The 21,409-nt window shown below is 45.0% G+C and overlaps 1 protein-coding gene across 1 annotated transcript in view; it reads right to left on the reverse strand.

Moving 5' to 3' along the window:
* The window catches only part of efna2a (ephrin-A2a), a 34,704-nt gene that overhangs the window by 3,465 nt on the left and 9,830 nt on the right, over positions 1-21,409 (reverse strand). Inside the window, exon 3 of the mRNA XM_063016923.1 lies at positions 497-789. Within this exon, the coding sequence (XP_062872993.1) occupies positions 497-789 (293 nt within the window). The remainder of the gene's footprint in view (positions 1-496; positions 790-21,409) is intronic.

A 21,409-nucleotide genomic window follows, 5' to 3' on the forward strand; every position in this document is an offset into this window, starting at 1 on the left:
ACACATCAACCTTCGTCCTTCATCAAAAATGGCCTACTAATCTATCCGAGTTCGAATCTCAGCGGCGCCCCCTAGTGGGCACTAGTCTGATGGGTGGGAAAAGACATGACTAAAAAGTGGGCGGGGTCTTCGAGGCTGTGTAAGGACCCTGGTTGGTAGGCCGAGACGCCTGTACAGAAGTGGAGGAGCGTGGAGATCAGCGCGTGACTCTCCCTGAGCGAGACCGCCGACCTCACGCACCGATCCACTGAAGTACGGGGGGATAAGAAGGGGTCGTGTCGGGGGGAGGGCGTGTCAGGAGGATATACCCTCTGTACGCCATCAGGGTCTCCAGCAGAGGAAGAGGAACTGGCTACGACTAAACTATGCCTGTTGGACACTAAGTCAGGTCGACAGCACTGCTAATGACAGCACTATCTGAGTGCTCCTAACTGCAGAAGCAGCTTGTTTGTTCACTCTGATCCTGGAAGGTGCTAGTCAGGGCTGCAGTACTCACAGATGTAGTAGTACTCGTGTCCGGGCCGGAACTCGAACCCGAGCGAGAAGGGAGTGAAGAGCTGGAACTTCTCGGAGAACCTGAGCGGACCGTCGGAGTTCTGAGGCCGGTTACACTCCCAGCGCTTGAACCCTCTCATGCGGTGCTCACAGCTCACGTAGCCGTCGTGGTTCACCATGAAGAGGATGTAGCGCTCCATCCTGCTGGAGGGTGGCGGGTCCTCGTAGTGCGGGCAGTACACGTCCAGGTAATCGTTAATGTTCACCGCCACCATGTACTCGCCCTGCCAGAACCTGCACACAGACACCGGGCGTGATTTTACTCAAAACACAATCGAATAAACCTTTAACGTCATGCTAATAGCTATACATGTTAACCGTGATGCTAATGTAGCTTATCAATGAAAGTATAGCGACCAGTTTAGCATCGTAAATTCAAACTATGCTCAAAGAAGGAACGCCAGAAGAACACGAGGAGCAGTGTGTGTGTGTGTGTGTATATGAGTGTGTGTGTATATACAGTATATATACAGTGTATCACAAAAGTGAGTACACCCCTCACATTTCTGCAGATATTTAAGTATATCTTTTCATGGGACAACACTGACAAAATGACACTTTGACACAATGAAAAGTAGTCTGTGTGCAGCTTATATAACAGTGTAAATTTATTCTTCCCTCAAAATAACTCAATATACAGCCATTAATGTCTAAACCACCGGCAACAAAAGTGAGTACACCCCTTAGTGAAAGTTCCTGAAGTGTCAATATTTTGTGTGGCCACCATTATTTTCCAGAACTGCCTTAACTCTCCTTGGCATGGAGTTTACCAGAGCTTCACAGGTTGCCACTGGAATGCTTTTCCACTCCTCCATGATGACATCACGGAGCTGGCGGATATTCGAGACTTTGCGCTCCTCCACCTTCCGCTTGAGGATGCCCCAAAGATGTTCTATTGGGTTTAGGTCTGGAGACATGCTTGGCCAGTCCATCACCTTTACCCTCAGCCTCTTCAATAAAGCAGTGGTCGTCTTAGAGGTGTGTTTGGGGTCATTATCATGCTGGAACACTGCCCTGCGACCCAGTTTCCGGAGGGAGGGGATCATGCTCTGCTTCAGTATTTCACAGTACATATTGGAGTTCATGTGTCCCTCAATGAAATGTAACTCCCCAACACCTGCTGCACTCATGCAGCCCCAGACCATGGCATTCCCACCACCATGCTTGACTGTAGGCATGACACACTTATCTTTGTACTCCTCACCTGATTGCCGCCACACATGCTTGAGACCATCTGAACCAAACAAATTAAACTTGGTCTCATCAGACCATAGGACATGGTTCCAGTAATCCATGTCCTTTGTTGACATGTCTTCAGCAAACTGTTTGCGGGCTTTCTTGTGTAGAGACTTCAGAAGAGGCTTCCTTCTGGGGTGACAGCCATGCAGACCAATTTGATGTAGTGTGCGGCGTATGGTCTGAGCACTGACAGGCTGACCCCCCACCTTTTCAATCTCTGCAGCAATGCTAACAGCACTCCTGCGCCTATCTTTCAAAGACAGCAGTTGGATGTGATGCTGAGCACGTGCACTCAGCTTCTTTGGACGACCAACGCGAGGTCTGTTTTGAGTGGACCCTGCTCTTTTAAAACGCTGGATGATCTTGGCCACTGTGCTGCAGCTCAGTTTCAGGGTGTTGGCAATCTTCTTGTAGCCTTGGCCATCTTCATATAGCGCAACAATTCGTCTTTTAAGATCCTCAGAGAGTTCTTTGCCATGAGGTGCCATGTTGGAACTTTCAGTGACCAGTATGAGAGAGTGTGAGAGCTGTACTACTAAATTGAACACACCTGCTCCCTATGCACACCTGAGACCTAGTAACACTAACAAATCACATGACATTTTGGAGGGAAAATGACAAGCAGTGCTCAATTTGGACATTTAGGGGTGTAGTCTCTTAGGGGTGTACTCACTTTTGTTGCCGGTTGTTTAGACATTAATGGCTGTATATTGAGTTATTTTGAGGGAAGAATAAATTTACGCTGTTATATAAGCTGCACACAGACTACTTTTCATTGTGTCAAAGTGTCATTTTGTCAGTGTTGTCCCATGAAAAGATATACTTAAATATCTGCAGAAATGTGAGGGGTGTACTCACTTTTGTGATACACTGTATATATATCCAGTGTGTGTATGTATAAGAGTGTGTGTGTATGAGTGTGTGTGTATAAGAGTGTGTGTGTATGAGTGTGTGTGTGTATATATACTGTATGTGTGTGTACATTAGTGTGTATATGTACATGTGTGTGTGTGTGTGTGTGTGTTTTGTTTGTGCAGGAGTGTGTGGTTGATGAGTTGATGACTGAACCCGTGCTGGTGGAGCTGTAGTGATCATACACGACTCTATGATGGATCTGATGCTGTGCTCTGTTATTCCGGTGAGATGCTGGTGGTGTGTCGGGAGGGGGGGGTGGTGGTTTGGGGGGTGGGGGGTATTGGCGGGGGCGCAGTATTCGGGCTGCACCCTCCTCTGCGTCTCCTCTCTGTATGCCGGTGACCCAGATAAGCCGAGCGCTCTGGTGCTCCTCTCCTCGCCGTGGCTCAGCGTTCGGGTTCTTTTGTGTTTCTGAAACGCGGCGGCGCCTCTCAGATGAGACGCTGGATAAGATCTCAGAGCCGCCGAGGATCCGCAGGGGGGCCGAGCGACCGCCGATTCTGTCCGGGGGTCTGAACACAGACGGGAACGTTTGAGGAAACGCTGGGTACCGCGGTGAGGCGCGTCCTCACGTCCGGATTCATGGTTACAGAGGAAAGTGTTCACAGAGCCCGACATGTTTACTGTTGTTGTTTTTAATGAGACCTCACATGCTTTAACCCCCCCACATACCAATATCAGAGCAAAGACAAAATAATCAACCCTAACAGACCCAAATAAATTACACATATACGTATATCTATATACCTACACTTATGGCCGAAAGTATGTGGACACCTGATCATTAGTGAATTTGGAGTCCCGACCCTCCACTCCAATAACGTTACCACTGATGACCTGGCTGGCAAGCGACATTCCAATGCATCCCTAAAATATCAAGCAGGGTTGGCGTCACGTAGTTTCTAAATCTCTTACTGGTTTCCACAGCAGTTCTGATCTAAACCAGATGAAACCAGTCGTCCGGTGTGATCGGTCCCAGTACAATACAAATCAGTCTCATGTTTATGAGAGGAATGAAAGAGCCGAGTGTTCCACGCCAGGATCCCCCAGAGTCCTGATCACTGATTTTAACACTAACCCTCATCACCTCACAAAGTTTATTTCTGATGAGCCGATGAGCGGGTGGCCACATACTTTTGGCCGTACCATGTGACACTAGCTGATAGTTATTTTAGGACTGAGCTGTTGATCCTCCCGAATGTACTCATGCTCATCACCTCCACCGTACTTCACAGCTTGGTTTTACATTCATGGTTGACTCTAAACAGAACGAGTCTGATGTTCAAATCCACGAGGTTCATCCTTCTGCTTCTCTTTCAGCTTCTAAGCCTGTTAGTGCCGCTCAGGGTTGCCAGATATACAGCAGAACTCAGAGGTGAAACCCACGTGTTGCTCTGAATCATTCAAACTGTTGCACTAATAAATAAAGAAAATAGATTAATTTACTGATATTAATAAATACATCATTTTTTATGCGTTTTCTCCCGTTTTTAGTGCACCCATTTTTACCTGATTACATGACGCCTCCTCTCTACTGGTGCTGACCCCCGGCCTGATTGAGGAGAGCAAGACACGTGAGTAGTACCGACTGCATCTTTTCACCTGCACCAGGTGAGTTCAGCATTATTACCCTGATTAGCATTATTCCTCAACTCAGTGCAGACGCCATCAATCAGCCAGCAGGGGTCGTAATTGCACCAGTTATTAGGAACTCTGGTCCAGCTCATCCCACCTGTATGAACAACAGACTATCTAGATGGCAGAGCTGAGATTCGATACGATGTATTCGAGATCCCGGCTCTGGTGTACTAGCGTATTTTACCGCTGCACCACCTGAGTGGCATTACTAAATAAATGAATACTGAACAACATGGACCAGAAGTGGAACGTAGAGGAGACACCTCAGATGGCTGGTGTCTGTTTAATCTGTGTAACTCAATTCAGCAGGAAAAACAAGGATCTGGCAACCACCTCCAGCAGTGCTGTACCTGATCTACACCTGGTTTTGGGAGGCTGAGGAAAGCAGCGTTCACTAAATACACAAACGTTACTAAATCAAACCAAAAAATATATATAATAAAATAAACTCTATTAGCTTGGTCTGATCTTCTGATCATAATGATCTGGTCCTGATCAAAGTTCCTCAGGTCTTTATGCTGATCAGATCTGCTGCATTAAACACGTGAGCCACGAGGAACCAGCACTATAGAACAGATGCTCCCCTGCGCCCATAACACAGAACATGTAGATGAATATTGGGGGGGGGGGTATATTCTGGGTCTGATCCGTCGGCGCTGGTTCTCTCTGTGAGCTTCTGAATGATGATTTGATTCCGTGCTGAACGTTTCAGAGCTGAAGTGAGCGAGACTGATGGGTTCAGAAGGTTCAGGACACGACGTTCATCATCAGTACAGAGCAGAAGCTCCTGAATAAGAGATGAAGAGAGGAACAGAGGAACCGTCGCCTCCTACAGAACCATCCACACCTGTTAGAGGTTCTGCTATCAGAGTCTGGATCCACAGTTTAGCTCCAACCTCAGAACCTTTAGCTACAGTGAATCCGTCCTGGTTCTGCAGCTTCATGAATGTTTATAACGATCTGGAATTACTGTGAAGGACCAAACCAAAATGTAATCGTACTCTTTTTCTTTTCTCTCTGATTTTTCACCCAATTTCCCCCCTAATTTAGTCGTATCCAGTTACCCTGATTGCGTTACGCCTCACCTCTACCGATACAACCCTCCACTGCTGACACGCCCCCTCCGACATGGGAGCAGTACCGACTGCATCTTTTCACCTGAACAAAGCATGTTCATATGCGGATCAGCTTTGTGTACGGAGAGCCACACCCTGATCAGCATTATTCCCCAACCCTACGCAGACTGTAATAAATTAATTAAATAAAAAGTAAATAAATAATACATTTGTTCAAATATCTTACAGAACTCCAGTCATTTAAAAATAAATAATAATAAATAAATAATAATTAAATAAATAATAAATAAAAAAATAATAAAAAAATAAATAATAAATAATACATTCGTTCAAATATCTTACAGAACTCCAGTCATTTAAAAATAAATAATAATAAATAAATAATAAATAATAATTAAGTAAATAATAAATAAATAAATAATAAAAAAATTAATAATAAATAAAAAATAAATAATAAAGAAATAAATAATAATCAAATAAAAAATAAATGAATAAATAATAAATAAATAAATAATAAAAAAATTTAATATAAAATAAATAAATAAATAATCCTTCCTACTAGAGATGGAAGAGTTGCAGTGTTAAACTTCTGCAAACAGTTTTCTTGTCATGCTGACTGTACAGTCAGTGATGGACTACACAGGGATGAAATCTATAGATGAGCGATCTCCCTCCAAAGAGGATTGTTTATTTTAAGCGGGAACGTGTCTGATTTTTGGTAAAAATGGGCTTAAATGGAACCAGAACGAGGGTTGTAGGATTCATGATCGGGAATCGGATATGACTAAATTGGGAGATAAATAAAAGCAGTATTTATACTGGGAATCATCAGATGCAATGCAGTAAGACACCCAACTAATCACAGGGCCTCGGCCATTAGCCCCCCCCCCGACCCTCCCACAGGCACACACAATCATGTCTGTATGTAGATACATGTATGGCTGATAGCACCGCCGGTGATTGGAACTCTGGATTCCAGCCGTGGGTGGCTAGCATCATTTGCCACAACACTACTATTAATATTTATAGAGCAGCTTTTTTGTGTATATAGCGTGGCTCAGCCTTCTATATTTCATCTCTCTCATCATGCTCAGTGTTTGGGTTTGATTCCCCGCGGCGCTCCTCCGTCCCTCCCTCCGTGTATCAGCGAGCACTCGGCCGAATGAAGATTCAGGATTACTGATTCTCACACTCACAATGGCCTCGGATTTCACGCTGTCCATGATTAGCGCTCCTGTCGGGACTCGACTCGTTCCCACGGGTCGCCGATGAACAGCCGCGCTGGAGCTAATTCAGTCCGATCACGTGGCGGAGACACTGCGGCGGTGTACGGCGGGATCATGATAGAAAATACACCAGCACACCAGCACCGATTCTGTACCCCGTACCCCTCTCAGGGTATAAACCACGTCTACAGAGGAGTCTGTGATGGGTTCCGTCTCTTTCATCTTTATTTAACTTCATTCTAGTGTGTAAATGGAAGCAGGTTTAGAATTTGATGCTGTAACAGACTCCAGAAAAGTTGGGACGGAGGCAGAATGAGAGTGAAAAGTGGATGGGATGTTTGAAAGGTTCCACAGTGAGCAGGTGAGTTTGTACCAGGTGAGGGAATCATGATCAAGGTATAAAAGGATCCACATGAAATGATGGGGCTCACCACTGTGTTCCAAACTTCATCAGAGAATCAATCTGTTCAGTTACTCTTTCACCATCTACTGTACATAATATTGTGAAAAGATTCAGGGGAATCCAGCCAAATCTCAGTAGGACGGGACGGGAAACCACTGCATGTGAAACCGTCATACAGCCACATGGGCTCGAGAGTGCTTCAGAAAACCATTGTTACTTAACACAGTCCACCACTACATCAAGAAATACGACCTGAAACTCTCCACAGAGTTCTCTGGGCCCAAGCTCATCTCAGAGGGACCAAAAGACAGTGGACATGTGTGCTGTGGTCAGATGAGTCCACGGTTCAGTGGTTTAGAACAGGACCATCCAGACTGTTATCAGCGAAAGGTGCAAAAGTCATTATCAGTCAAGGAGCTTCTTCTCACACTATTACACAGCATGGAAGAAATCATGAATACAGTGAAAGTACCAGGACTGAATGTGGACGTTTCTACAAGACAAGAAGTTTAAATATGAAGCCACAAGAACTAAAGACGCAGAAGAAGAAACACTGAAGGTGCTGCAGGGACCAACCAGCATGTTTGTGATTATAAACAACACATTCAAAGTTAAAAGATCAGATGTGATCAGATGTGATTTTTTATACAGAATAAATGTGTGTGTGGGGGGGGGAGTAACCCTAACCCTAACCCTCACTGTGCAGTCAGGACTGAGTGATGGAACAGGGTGTGGTGAGGTTTGGGACGGTGTTACTCCTCTCCTCGACCCTCAGACGGTACCTGAGAATAAATCAGCACCTGAGGGGATAAAATCTCCTCCACACAGGAACCTGAATATAAACTAAGAGGACGAACTGGAGAGAGCAGCTGTAACTGCACTGAATCTCATCACTGATACAGTCACTGTACTGAACTGCATCAGCTATGTTCCTGGGGGTGGGGGGGGGGGGGGGGGGGGACACAGATCACCCGACATCAACTGAACACCAAACTACACAATAAACACAGGCTGCACATCATGTATTTATTTTTTTAAAGTTTATTATTAATTCTAATATTTATTTGGCTATTATTTTATCATTAATGTTATTGTTATTATTATAGTTGCTGATAATAATAACAACAAAACAACAAGAACAAAACAATAATAATATTATTATTAGTGCTTTTATTATCATTATTATTATTACTGTTATTATTATTATTATTGTTAATATTATTATTGTTAATATTATTATTATTACTGCTTATATTATTATTACTGTTATTATTATTATTATTGTTAATATTATTATTATTACTGCTTATATTATTATTGTTATTATTATTATTACTGTTATTATTATTATTATTGTTAATATTATTATTGTTAATATTATTATTATTACTGCTTATATTATTATTATTGTTATTATTATTACTGTTATTATTATTATTAGTTATTATTATTATTATTACTGTTATTATTATTATTGTTGTTATTATTATTATTGTTATTATTATTATTGTTAATATTATTATTATTACTGCTTATATTATTATTATTGTTATTATTATTATTATTACTGTTATTATTATTATTGTTATTATTATTATTATTACTGCTTTTATTATTATTATTATTATTACTGTTATTATTATCATTACTGCTTTTATTATTATTATTATTATATTTTTCACTAATAGAGTAGAGGAGACATAACCGAGGGAACTGGATATGACAATCAAACATCCGATTATCACGTATTGAACACTGAAGTAACAAATCACTCTGTTATACTTCATAATCTATTAATACATTGATTCATAATTTTATTTATGATTGTATATATTTTATGTATAAATTAAAGTATAAATGATTGTATTATTGATTATTTTTATATTAGTATATGGGGGGGGGGGGGTGGAGCACAGGTATATACTGTGATTACGACCTTACTTGATGAATTCAGGACAGTTTGTGGTGCAGTAACTGTGGTTTATCAGGGTCTCGTCAGTGTAGAAGTAAACAATGGGATCTGAGGGGGTGTGGATGGGGCGACAGGTCCACGTTCTGCTCCTCAGATGGCGGGAGACGATAAAACGAGCGGTTCTGAACCTCTGTCTTGGGGCGACGTTTGAGAAATGAAAGAGAACTTTTAGCTGGATGAACGTTTGATGTGTGATGTGCAGAGGGAACCGGAAACGTCCCGAATAAAGAAGAACTTTCAAATCCACTTTACTGAAGGTCAGCGGGAGCGAGCGGCGCATCAATGAACCGCCGCGTCGCTGAGGTACGCCGGGGGAACGCCGCCGCTGACATTGGCACGTTTAAATAACAAACCTACACCGAGGACCGAGTCTCCGGGGCCCGAGCGGCTGTGTCTCAATAACACTCATGACTGTGTGTGTCACTCGTCCTCAGATAAGTTCCAGAACCTGCACTGTGTCTAACAGTGGTGTAAAGCACTACTCCAACGGACCGCTGAACCATATCAGCACTACCTGCCTGAACGTGTGATCACTGGTCTAACGTCCAACATGCTGTTCCATTCTGGATGAGCTCTGGGGTAAGAGTTTAGGGAATACCCTTTCCTGTTGTGTCTGGTGTCTCAGCAGGACGTTCTCTGGACCCTCCATCAGAAGGTTGACAGTTCAAGTCCTGTGTGGAGTGATTATGGAAGAACTTTAAACCTAGCTGTTTCGGGAGTTGTGACCAAACTTGACCTTGCTGCACAAAGCCCTGACCACGACCACGTTCAGCTCCTTTTGTGATGAATTAGAATGCAGACAGCAAGCCTGGTCATCACATGACATCAGTGTCCGACCTTACTGATGCTCCTGATGCTGAACGGTAGCAAATCCCTGCAGTCTTGGAGTAAAAGTGGAATTTGGAAGGTGGTGGAACTCTTGAGTATGAACGCTGTCATGTTTTGATTGAACGGGCACAAATTCCCACACACAGACACACTCCAAAGTCCTAAGAGAAGCTCCTCAGAAGGGCGGCTGTTGTTCTAGCTTTAATACAGTTTGCTTTTGACATTAGAAGTCTGACAGGCTCACAGTCGGGCGTCCACATACTTTTGGCTCTACAGTGAATGACTGTGGGTGAGTGGTGTCATTTAGAATAAGATCCATGCAGCGGGGTGAAGACTCCTAAATTATTCACCCCCCAGTAAACCCCCCCCCCCCCCCCCCCCCCCCCCCGTACCCCGATCCATGCTTAATAATTCTGTTTGAACTGCAGTAATTAGCTTCGCTGGCTCGGCGGTTTTTCTTCATCCCCTCACTCTGCACCCCACATTCATTAGTCCCAAAAAAAATGGGTCACCACGTTCGGGCGTGGTCACCAGATCTCTACAGAAGAGAGCGAGCGAGGTCACATGACTGATTTATTACTTTATTAATTGGTAAGATGAATGATCACTGAGTGGGTGGAGGGACGTCTGGTTCTGGTCCACGTCCACCTCCCGATTTCAGAGCAGAACCAGACTTCACTGATTGGAGGAAATTTTGACTTTGATGAGATGGAGAACTTCATGGGGTGTACGACGTGGTGGCCAGTTGGTACACCAGGGTTCGGGGTGTATGTATGTAAAGCTTCTGGGATCAGAGCTCAGCAGGTGAAATCAAGAGGGATTATGGGACGTCAGAGGTGTGTTTGCAGTTCAGATGGCTCGTGGAATTGGAGTCTAGTGGGGAATTGCTCCTATAATGAGGGGGGGTGGTGGGGGGTTTAGAGGCTCAGTCATTACGACTGTTCATTAACTTCTAAATGTCGGGGGGGGGGGGGGGGGGGGGGGGGGGGTGGGTCACGTTACACATCTCATCTCTGTTTCCTTCAGGGCTGCAAATCATATTTAAATATTTAATCACAATTTTCATAAATATAACATCAATGCTCTCACTCACTCTCTTAACCACTCATCCGGTCAGGGTCGTGGGGGTGCTGGAGCTATCCCAGCTTTTTCAATGGGCGCAAGGACACAGTATCACCCTGGACGGGGCGCCAGTCCATCGCAGGCACACACACACACACACACACTTAGAGGGCAATTCAGTGTCTTCAATTAACCTGACTGCATGTTTTTGGACTGTGGGAGGAACCGGAGCATCCGGAGGAAACCCACACAGACACGGGGAGAACATGCACAACTCCACACAGACAGGAATCGAACCCAGGACCTTCTTGCTGTGAGGCGACAGCGCTACATACAATGCTCTCTTTCTGAATGTGTTGGTTGGTGTGCACGCTATATGACGCCTCCTGACCGTGAGCTTGTTTGGTGAGGAACGTAAACAAACAAGCTGCTCCAGCACATGTGTACAGGAGTGTAGAGTGAAGAAACCTGAGGAGCAGAACATGACGTGATGATGCGTGCAGTATTTTGATCCACCAGCGGGCTCAGTGAAGTTAAACTCTTCTAACAGGGTGCGTTTGCTCCCCCTCGTTAATTTTGGGATGTAAAATCACCCCCCCCCCACCCCCCCTATTCACTCTGCACACACCATAAGCGTACAGATCAGAGTTAATTACTTCCTGCTGTGCGCTGGCAGTGCCAACCGTCTCAGAACGGGCCGCGAAATACAGATTTCACACCCACAGGAACCAAAAATAAAAAAATCAATGAACACCATTAGATCCGGAACGCTGGAGCTCAGAGCAGAACATCTGCAACATCTGGACCATCTGGCTCGCCTGAGGCTGCATTCTGCACTGATCTGCTCTGCGGTGCTGTAGCTTCCTCTGGAGTCGGGCGGAGCTGCTTACAGCGCTGCTTTAGCGCTCGCTTTTTACAGCTCGCCGCTGAACGCTGTTTGAATCGGGTTGAACTCTGACCTTGATCATGTAAACGGTTCGTGATGGTGAGAGAGAAACGACCCCCACTGTTCCACTAAACCAGAACTGATTCAATTCCTCAGGGAGGTAAAGCTGAAACTAATCAACACATCAAAGCACTTAGAGATGTAGCGCTCACGCTGAGGGAGGCTGAGAATGTAAAAGCTCTGTGGGGTAACCAGGGAGGGGGGGGGGGGGGGGGGGGTGTAGGGTACATGGTCTAAAGTATGTGGACGCCCCCATGATTAACCAGTTCAGGAGTTTTGACCACAAACGGACACAAACAGTCCTAAAATAAATGTTCAAATTCTATAAAGACATGGTTAGGTCTGTTTCTTAGTGGCTAAGATATTGCACTGTTAATCAGAAGGTCGCTGGTTCAAGCCCTGCCCCCAGCAAGTTGCCACTGTTGGACCCCTAAACTAGGCCCTTAATCCTCAACTGATCGACTATAATTACCTACAAGTTTGATGGACAGTGGTAACTCAGGGGTTAAGATACTGGACTAGTAATCAGAAGGTTGCTGGTTCAAGGCCCACCACCACAAACACCAAGATGCCACTGTTGGACCCCTGAGCAAGGCCCTTAATCCTCAACTGATCGACTATAATTACCTACAGCTGAAAGGTGTTTGCTAAAAGCCATAAAAAGGACTTTAAGTTTGATGAACAGTGGAAGCTCAGTGGTTAGGTATTTAACAGTAATCAGAAGGTTGCTGGTTTAAGCCCCACCACCACAAACACCAAGTTGCCGCTGTTGGACCCCTGAGCAAGGCCCTTAACCCTCAATTCCTCCACTCTAATTAGCTACAGCTGTTTAGATAAGGTCTAAAGGACTTTAAGTTTGATGGACAGTGGAAGCTCAGTGGTTAAAGTACTAGACTAGAAATCAGAAGGTTGCTGGTTTAAGCCCTGCCACCAGCAACCTGCACTGTTGGGTACTGTACACACACATCATCACCTGGTTCCTGCGTCTCAGCACTGCTCCCCTAATTAATGAGACTTTAGGTTGAGGTTTATACTCCCTCGTTAATCCAGTCATGTCACACTAACTCACCCGAGACCTCGTTAAGATTTACTCTGGGTATCGGCCTCGTCCCAAATCCCACAGCACCACGCTCGCTCCCAAACAGGACAGATCCAACAACAACATCAAACACACCACAGTGAGACTCTCGCCTGTCTGTCTGATTCAGGGGTACTGGACTACACTGTACTGGTCTGTATTAGACTGTACTGGTCTGTATTAGACTGTACTGGTCTGTATTAGACTCTACTGGTCTGTACTAAACTGGACTTTACTACACTGTACTGGACTGTATTGGTCTGAACTGGACTGTACTGCACTGTACTGGTCTATACCAGACTTTACTGGACTTCACTGGTCTGTATTGAACTGTACTGTACTGGTCTGCATTGATCTGTAGTGGACTGTATTGAACTGTACTGGACTGTACTGGACTGCACTAGTCTGTACAGGTCTGTACTGGACTGTAGTGGACAAAATTAGGTGAAATCTAAATTTGAGACCAGAAATGTAGCGCTTGGGTGGAGTAGCGGTCTTTATGCTAACCCAGCACTGCTGAGATCCCAATCCGTCTCAACGGGTATGGCTGATGGACCGCAGTGGACTGGTGTTCTGCCCAGGTGCCGTCTGCATCACACCCAGTGTTTATCCACATTTATCTAAAGAGGCGTCAAACAGGTGGGAACTGTTCCGACTCAGAACGTTCATTCATCAATCATCTGCAGATCTGAAACCCAAACCAGAGAGAAGAGAAGTGGCGTGATGGAGTAATTAGCTCGACTGATGCGATTAGGAGAAGGAGGAAGGTTTGTGACGAGCTTCAGAAGAACCCGAGCAGATCGGGGGGGTAATTAATTATCCGGCGGCGGCGGTGAGGTTCCATCACGTCTCTGTATAAATATTTACATTCATCAGACTGCAGGAGGACGCCGGGCGTGTTCACATCCCTCAGCAAACACTCACACTGTACTGAGGGGTTCAGCTACATCCCCAAACATCCTGATTACACCTGCACCCCCCCCCCCCCCCAACACCTCACCTGAGCTACAATATTAACATTCAGCATCAAACACCAGCCACAAGTCTACCAGCTTTAATACCAACACTAAACATCAAACACCACCATGAGTCTATCATCAACTACATCCACAAATCTACTGATTACACCTGCACTTACACCCCCCCCCCCCAAATAACCCGCCATCAAACAGTGTCAAGTCTCCCAGCTTCAATACAAAGACTCACCATTAAACACCACCACAAGTCTACTAACCAAAACACCACCATGAGTCTACTAGCATCTACACCAACATTAAATATAACGATGCAGCACCATCACCTCATTCAGTCTCTTCAGTATTTTGTAGTTTTTTGTGGATGGTGAAAATAATGAGCATATTTATGTGGACAGGGCCTCAGTCGTTGGGTCGTGTCTCAGTTCTCAGTTGCTCTGGATGAAAGTGTAATAATTTAAACTCAGAATATCGACTGCTGTGTTTTTATATTAGACTGAAGCTGACGTTTCAGAACGTCCTGAACGTCCCACACACACACACCGCTGGAATCTGATGGATGGAAGCAGACGGCTGGAGATACGAGGGTTGAATAATTACGCTAATTCAGCAGTGAGTTCTCCTCGTCCCTTCATCATCATCCTCCATCATCCTCCTCATCTTTCATCTTCCTCTCGCTGCTGCTGCTTTATTTATTTCTAAATGATCTTTAATAACCGGCGTTTATTTTCTGAGCTGCCTCGTGTTTTAGGGAGTGAATTATCCTTCACTGTTCTTCTCCACAACCTCACCCTCCTCTGAGCATCATTAGTACCACGGTAAGTACTGTACCGGAGGCAATATACACTACATGGCCAAAAGGATGTGGACACGTGACCATAATTCTAAAACTAGGGGCATTAAGATGGTTATAATGGTTTTGGTGGTGAGTTCTTGCTCAACAGTCCGCGCTCACCGTCGTCTGATTCTCCTCCTCATGATGCGCCGGACATTTACAACACGAGACAGATCTGGACTGCAGGCAGGCCGCTCAAGCACACGCACTCTGTAACTACGAAGCCACTCTGTTGTATGGTGCACAGAGGCCTGAAACGCTTCATTACTTGGTGTCTTCAGTCCTTAAAGGTTTGATAGATGATGAGATGTTCAGACAGGTCTGGGTCGTGATGGACGACGCCCCCTGGATGCTGCAGTGTGTAATAATCCATGTTGGTGGAGGAGGATCAGTGGAGGATCAGAGCTGGAGGTCGTGGAGTTCCATCGTCTCTTTGTTGAAAACGGCAAACAGCCAAAATGAGGCAGGACAATTTTCACACCCCCCCACCCCCACCCATGTAATAGCTGCTGGAGACGCTAACAGGAAGCTGGAGTGTGTGTGTGTGTTAAATTTGGGCCTTTTGTTTCTGTTTGTTGCCCCCCTGCTGTTCGTGGATGTGCACCAAATGCAGGCGCCTCTTCAGTGTAGAGAAGCAGCGGCGCATTCACAGCATCAGATTCAGTTCCTGACATCAAATATTTTACAGCAGTGATTCTCAACCGAGCAGCACCGAGACCTTTAACAAACACACTCATACACACACACACACACACACCGAGACCACCTATTACACACACTACACACCCATACTCTCCAAAACCACCTCTAACACACACACACACACTATATACACACACACACTCTCCAAAACCACCTCTAACACACACACACCCATACACACACACTATATACACACGAACATACACTCTACAAATGATCTCTCACAGCTTTTGTGAGCAGCTTCTTACTTTACAGCACGGTTGTTACCTGGGGAACTGGATATGACAACACTGGTAGAAAAAGGGAAACATGCAATTAAATTAAAGGTGGCCAATTCAAAAGTCCGAATTGTATTAACCTCACTGAGATGCTGCAGCAGGACCTTATAAGAGAATTACATTCCTGAACAGCCCTCTGATGTGGCTGAATTAAAGCAGTTGTTGTTTCTAAAGGTGGGACAACACACAATGAAGTTAAAGAGGTAAATTCAGGTGATGTAAGTGTTCCAGAACTTTATCTTTACACAAATAAATTATTCTAAAAAGAATTGTTATTCTATCTACAGAATTGTTCCTTACACAGCTGTAGTTCCAGTGTCAGATGTTCCTACAGAGCTCAAACCCAAACCATACAGGACTGACTTCAGCTCTGCTGTTGGTCCAGTCCCATCATCTCTGCTCTGCTTTAGTCGTCGATGGTTTTTTCAGAACAAATCAGACTGAACTGATTTAGATCAAGTCCCTCTACTCCAGTGTTTATTCCACTAACGGCCTGTAAGCAGGAAAACCAGCCGACTCATCAATCCTGATTAGTGCGTCCACGTCCTCCTGATTTTCCCCTGAATCTGCTGCAGGAGGAACGTCCTCGCCGCTTTGAACGTCCTCCAAAACATTTACAGCCTGTTTTACACCGGCATTAAGCCGGGACGTGGCCTGAATCCCTCGGTTAAAAAGAGAAACTATTTAGTTCCAGACTGAACTCAGAGGGAAGTTTCAGGACTTTAAAGAGAAACTGGAAGAGTCACTTAGATGTTCTGAAAATATCAGTAAAATATCAGTTACAATTTATCTGGAACATTACAGATTCAGAACAGGAAGTTCCTCCACCATGTTGATGTGTAGTGAAGGTTTAGATGAATCAGAAGCCAGCAGGAGAGAACATGACAGGAACTGCTGGGATTTGCTCTGGGTTTGAACGTGATGTTGTTTTGGAGCTGCAGGTATGAAGCAGGTTTATGTTCTGACTTTAAATTTTTGGTTTGGTTGGTCTGTGGAACTGCTCGGTGTTTATTCTGGTTAGGAACCTGGTGAGAACCGTCAGCACAGGAAGGAATAAATATTCAATTCTTTTAATTCAAACGTACGTAAAACATAAATCTGCTTTAAAAATACAAATCAGATTATTAAACTCTCTTAAAAACTTCAAATGACTTTAATGAACCAATGAATAGTATGTTTATGGACTTTATTAATTTTGATGAGTGTGTATGGGTGTGTGTGGTTGTGTATAGAGTGTGTGTATGTATGTGTACGTAGTGTGTGTGTGTGTGTGTGTGTGTGTGTGTATTGATGTGTGTGTGTATTGATGTGTGTGTGTATAGTGTGTGTAGTGTGGTTGTGTATATAGTGTGTGTGTGTGTGTGTGTGTGTAAGTGTGGTACAGGAGGTTTTGGTGTGTGTGTATACAGGGTGTGTGTGTGTATGTGTATGGGTGTGTGTGTTAGAGGTTTTGGTGAGTGTGTGTATATAGCGTGTGTATACAGTGTGTGTGTGTGTAAGTGTGGTTGTGTATAGTGTGTGTGTGTATATAGTGTATGTGTGTATATAGTGTGTGTGTGTGTGTTAGAGGAGGTTTTGGTGAGTGTGTGTGTGTGTATACAGTGTGTGTGACTTTATGAACAGTATTAATCCCTGAATATTGGGGATCAGTATAACAGTAACTATATCACAATAAAACATTTGAACATGGACTCACCCCTGAATCAGAGCTGTAAACACACCAGCCTACATGATAATCACTCTGTCAGTCGCCTGGACCGACCGATTCTGTCTGACTGACCACCGCTTGTCTCACTGTGTTGGACCAACTGTCTGTCTGACTGCGTCTCACTGTCTGACCCACCGTCTCTAACTGTAATTATTTTGTGTTTATTTGTTTTTCTCTCTGACCCACGTCTGTGACTCTCCGACCTTCTGCATGAACAAACTAATGAACTGACCTCTGATGACCAGCGTCTCTGTCTGACTGACCACCTCATTCTAAAATACTTTCCCTATCGAACCCTTCACCTGTCTGACCCCTCGTTTGTCTCTCTGTGTGTGTGAGTGTTTCCGTGGTTTAGACGGTGTAGTTTGTTGATGGTATCAGTGGAACGTTGATGTTCGTCCTCTCGTGTTTGATGTAAATCTGAGTTAACGGCGTCTCCGAGTCTCTGAGTAAACGACTTTTTAAGCTTAATTACACACAGTGAGCGACGCGCCCGTCTCATCAGGTCCTGCACCATGAACTAATAAACATCATCAGCACCTCAGTGGAGCGGTGGTCATTCAATTATTCTCCCCTGATTCAATTCATCTGTATCCACACCAAACTGCTGCATATTACACAATATAGAGATCGGCCACTAGTCTGCTGGGTGGGAAAAGACGGGACTGAAAAGTGGGCGGGGTCTTCGACGCCGTGTAAGGACCCTGGTTAGTAGGCCGAGGCGCCTGTACAGAAGTGGAGGAACGTGGAGATCAGCGCGTGACTCTCCGTGAGTGAGACCAACCTCACGCACCGATCCACCAAAGTACGGGGGGATAAGAAGGGGTCGGTGGAGCGCTCATGCATCGGAGGGAGGGCGTGTCAGGAGAATATACCCCCCTCATACACCATCAGGGTCTCCAGCATTTAAAAAATCTACGCTGTCCCTATCTGTCATTTTATCAGCTCATTTCATCATTGTTCTCCAGAACCCAGGTCTGAATCCAGCTCTCCTCCCTCACAATCTTCTGCTCTCTTCAGCCGGGCTGACGGGAGGGTCGTAGCTTCTCAGGTTCTGAACCTCCGACTCTCTTCTGTTGATGAAAAATGATCTTTTCAATCCGGTTTCAGCACCATGCCCAGCACTGAGACAGCTTCCTAATGATCTTCTCCTCTCCAGTGACTCCGGTGCTATCAATATTCCGCTCCTTTTAGACCTAAGTGCTGCATTTGACACCATTAATCTCCCAGTATCTCCCACCTCTCAGCCCTGGCATTACTAACACTGGTTCATATCCCACGTCTCTAATAGATTTCACTTCCTTTCCCTTGGTAAGCACAATTCTGCTATTAGTGCTGCTACACAAGGGGTTCCTCAGGGATCGGTCCTTGGCCCACTACTCTTCATTATCTGTGTGTTAGAACTCGGTCAGGTGATCCATCTTTACGAACATTTTCACTCTTATTAATAATAATCAGATCTTTATTCCACAGACATCCCAAACCTGAACGGTGTGACTGTAGAACCTTCAACAGTAGTCCGTAACCTAGGTGTACTTGTGATCCTGGTCTTTCTTTTGAGCCTCATATTAGTGCTCCGGTCCAGGACTAACTCCTGCACCCCTACCGCCCTGCCCGAACACTCAGGACCCTGATACATGGTGTTTATCTGTCCCGACTGTTTCATTATTGGGTCTTGCACTGATGGAGCAGCTCTTGCAACATCTATGGAACACATTAGCACAATTTCTGTACGAGTTTCGCTCTCTGTCCTCCTTCAGACTCTTCAAACTCGCCTCTTCTGTCTGTACTTTCATTATTCTACTCACTGAAGCTTTTCTTTCCTCCACTTCTCCTCTCTTAACTGACCTTGGGTAAGAGAACGGCGCTAAATAAACGGATCTTATTGTTATTGGTATTAAAACGTTATGAAGTTCTGGACAAACACTTTCCACAAGGTCACCAGCAGTTGAAATCCACATGATGGCACTTAATAATAATTTGATCTGAAGGAACTCCAGCTGCCTGCCCTCCAGTCCTGACCTCAACCTCCCTGAACGTCTTTGAGATGAATTGGAACACGGATTAAAAGCATGATTAGACCGTTTTGTCCAACAGATCTTTCTTAGACTGAATGAACTTGAGGCACAAATGAGCACATACGGACTTCACATAATAGAGTAGAGCCTGTTAATGCTAAAAGAGCGACAACACCATGTTAATGACCGTGGTTTTGAAAAGGCTCGTCCATGAAGATTGTGCTCATGGTTCTGCTGCATGAAGCTGGAACGTTTTAATCTCATATAGATGCCCAGTGCGATGACCTCTTTATCCACATGAACTAGGGAGGAGAGTGGAAATGAGATGTCCAGTATGGGGCGTCTATATAATTTTGGCTGTATAGTATATCTCCAAGTAAAAGCTGAATAAATAAATAAAAGCTGCTTGAATTCTCCCAGATCTCAGAAGCTGATCCATGATCTCCTTCTTCCCTCTGGACAATCTGATTCTTCATCTCAGACCCGCTGACCTTCACCTGGAGACCCCACAGATCTACACCAGCCCAAAAACTGCTGCTGGGATCAAAACCTGCTGCACCTTATCAAACCTGATCACTCCTTCCTGGAGACCCAGCTTTAGGTTTGTGCTTCGTGGCACCGGCTATCACTGCAGATACTGAACTGGTGCACCACTAACTGCACCACTAACTGCACCACTAATATTTACTAGTTCAGATCAACAGCAGGTAAATAAACTCTTGAGATTGAAGGTCAGCAGTGCTGTCAACCTTGCCAGGCGCCCAAGAGACAGAACTGGCTGCGCCTGAGGAAGGAAGGTCAACAAAGGTCCTCGCTGCCTCTGCAGTTGCGACCTCTGCTGGCTGATCCAGGCGTTTGCACGAGAGATGGACGACATTACAATCGTTTGGGGAACAGAAAGTTGAAGCTCTGTGATGGCACATGGCGTCTTGCTCTCTTAGACCCACTCACTCACTTTCTTAACCGCTTATCCAATCAGGGTCGTGGGGGGTGCTGGAGCCTGTCCCAGCTTTTCAATGGGTGCAAGGCACACAGTAACACCCTGGACAAGGTGCCAGTCCATCGCAGGGCAGAGACACACACACACACACACACTCACCTACAGGGCAATTCAGTGTCTCCAATTAACCTGACTGTGTGTTTTTGGACTGTAGGTGGAAACCAGAGCTCCCGGAGGAAACCCACACCGACACGGGGAGAAGATGCAAACTCCACACATAAAGGACCCGGAGGATCGAACCCAGGACCTTCTTGCTCTCTTAGACCAGAGTATTTTTTAACTTTTTTTGTAAGCAACCCAGACAACACAAAGCATCTCACTCTCTCTATACAAGATGTAACATAAAGCCTCCACAAGGGGGCGTTCGGGTACAAGTTAATTTTAATTATTATTATCTTTATCTTGCTCTTGCTCATGTGGCTGTACCTGCTTTAAAAGAACTGTAACTGCCCCCCCCCCCCCAACTACAGACAGAGGAGCAGAACTTGGGGGTTCTTGGTCATAAAGATTTGTGGTGATCAGGGATGTTGGGTTGGTGTCGTTCTGCCTCTCTTGTCCGATCACTCAGGTTTGATGATGGCGGTGGGGGAGGCGGGTGCTGATGTCCTGCGAAAGCCTTCATGACCTTGTTACCTGCTCGCTCTCACTTTTAATTATGATGTCATAATAAGTGGGCGGAGTCTCATGCTGATATTTTACTCTTAACAATTTCACATTGTAACCACATCTTCTGTTTTACCCCGAGGTGGTTCTGATGGAAACCTGTTCACCCTCTCCAGGTTAAAGACTGCAAGTCGAGACTGCCGTGCCAACAATGCTGCTCCTGCTAGATGTGACGGACACCTGGCGCGTTTGCACCGAAAACGTCCAGAACTCACTACAGACTTTATCACAGACTGGACTGAATAATAAAAAACTCACATTCTGTTTTTTTCTTTTCATGATGTATTAATTTT

This window comes from Trichomycterus rosablanca, chromosome 20 (genome assembly GCF_030014385.1).
Source record: "Trichomycterus rosablanca isolate fTriRos1 chromosome 20, fTriRos1.hap1, whole genome shotgun sequence".
NCBI lineage: Eukaryota > Metazoa > Chordata > Actinopteri > Siluriformes > Trichomycteridae > Trichomycterus > Trichomycterus rosablanca.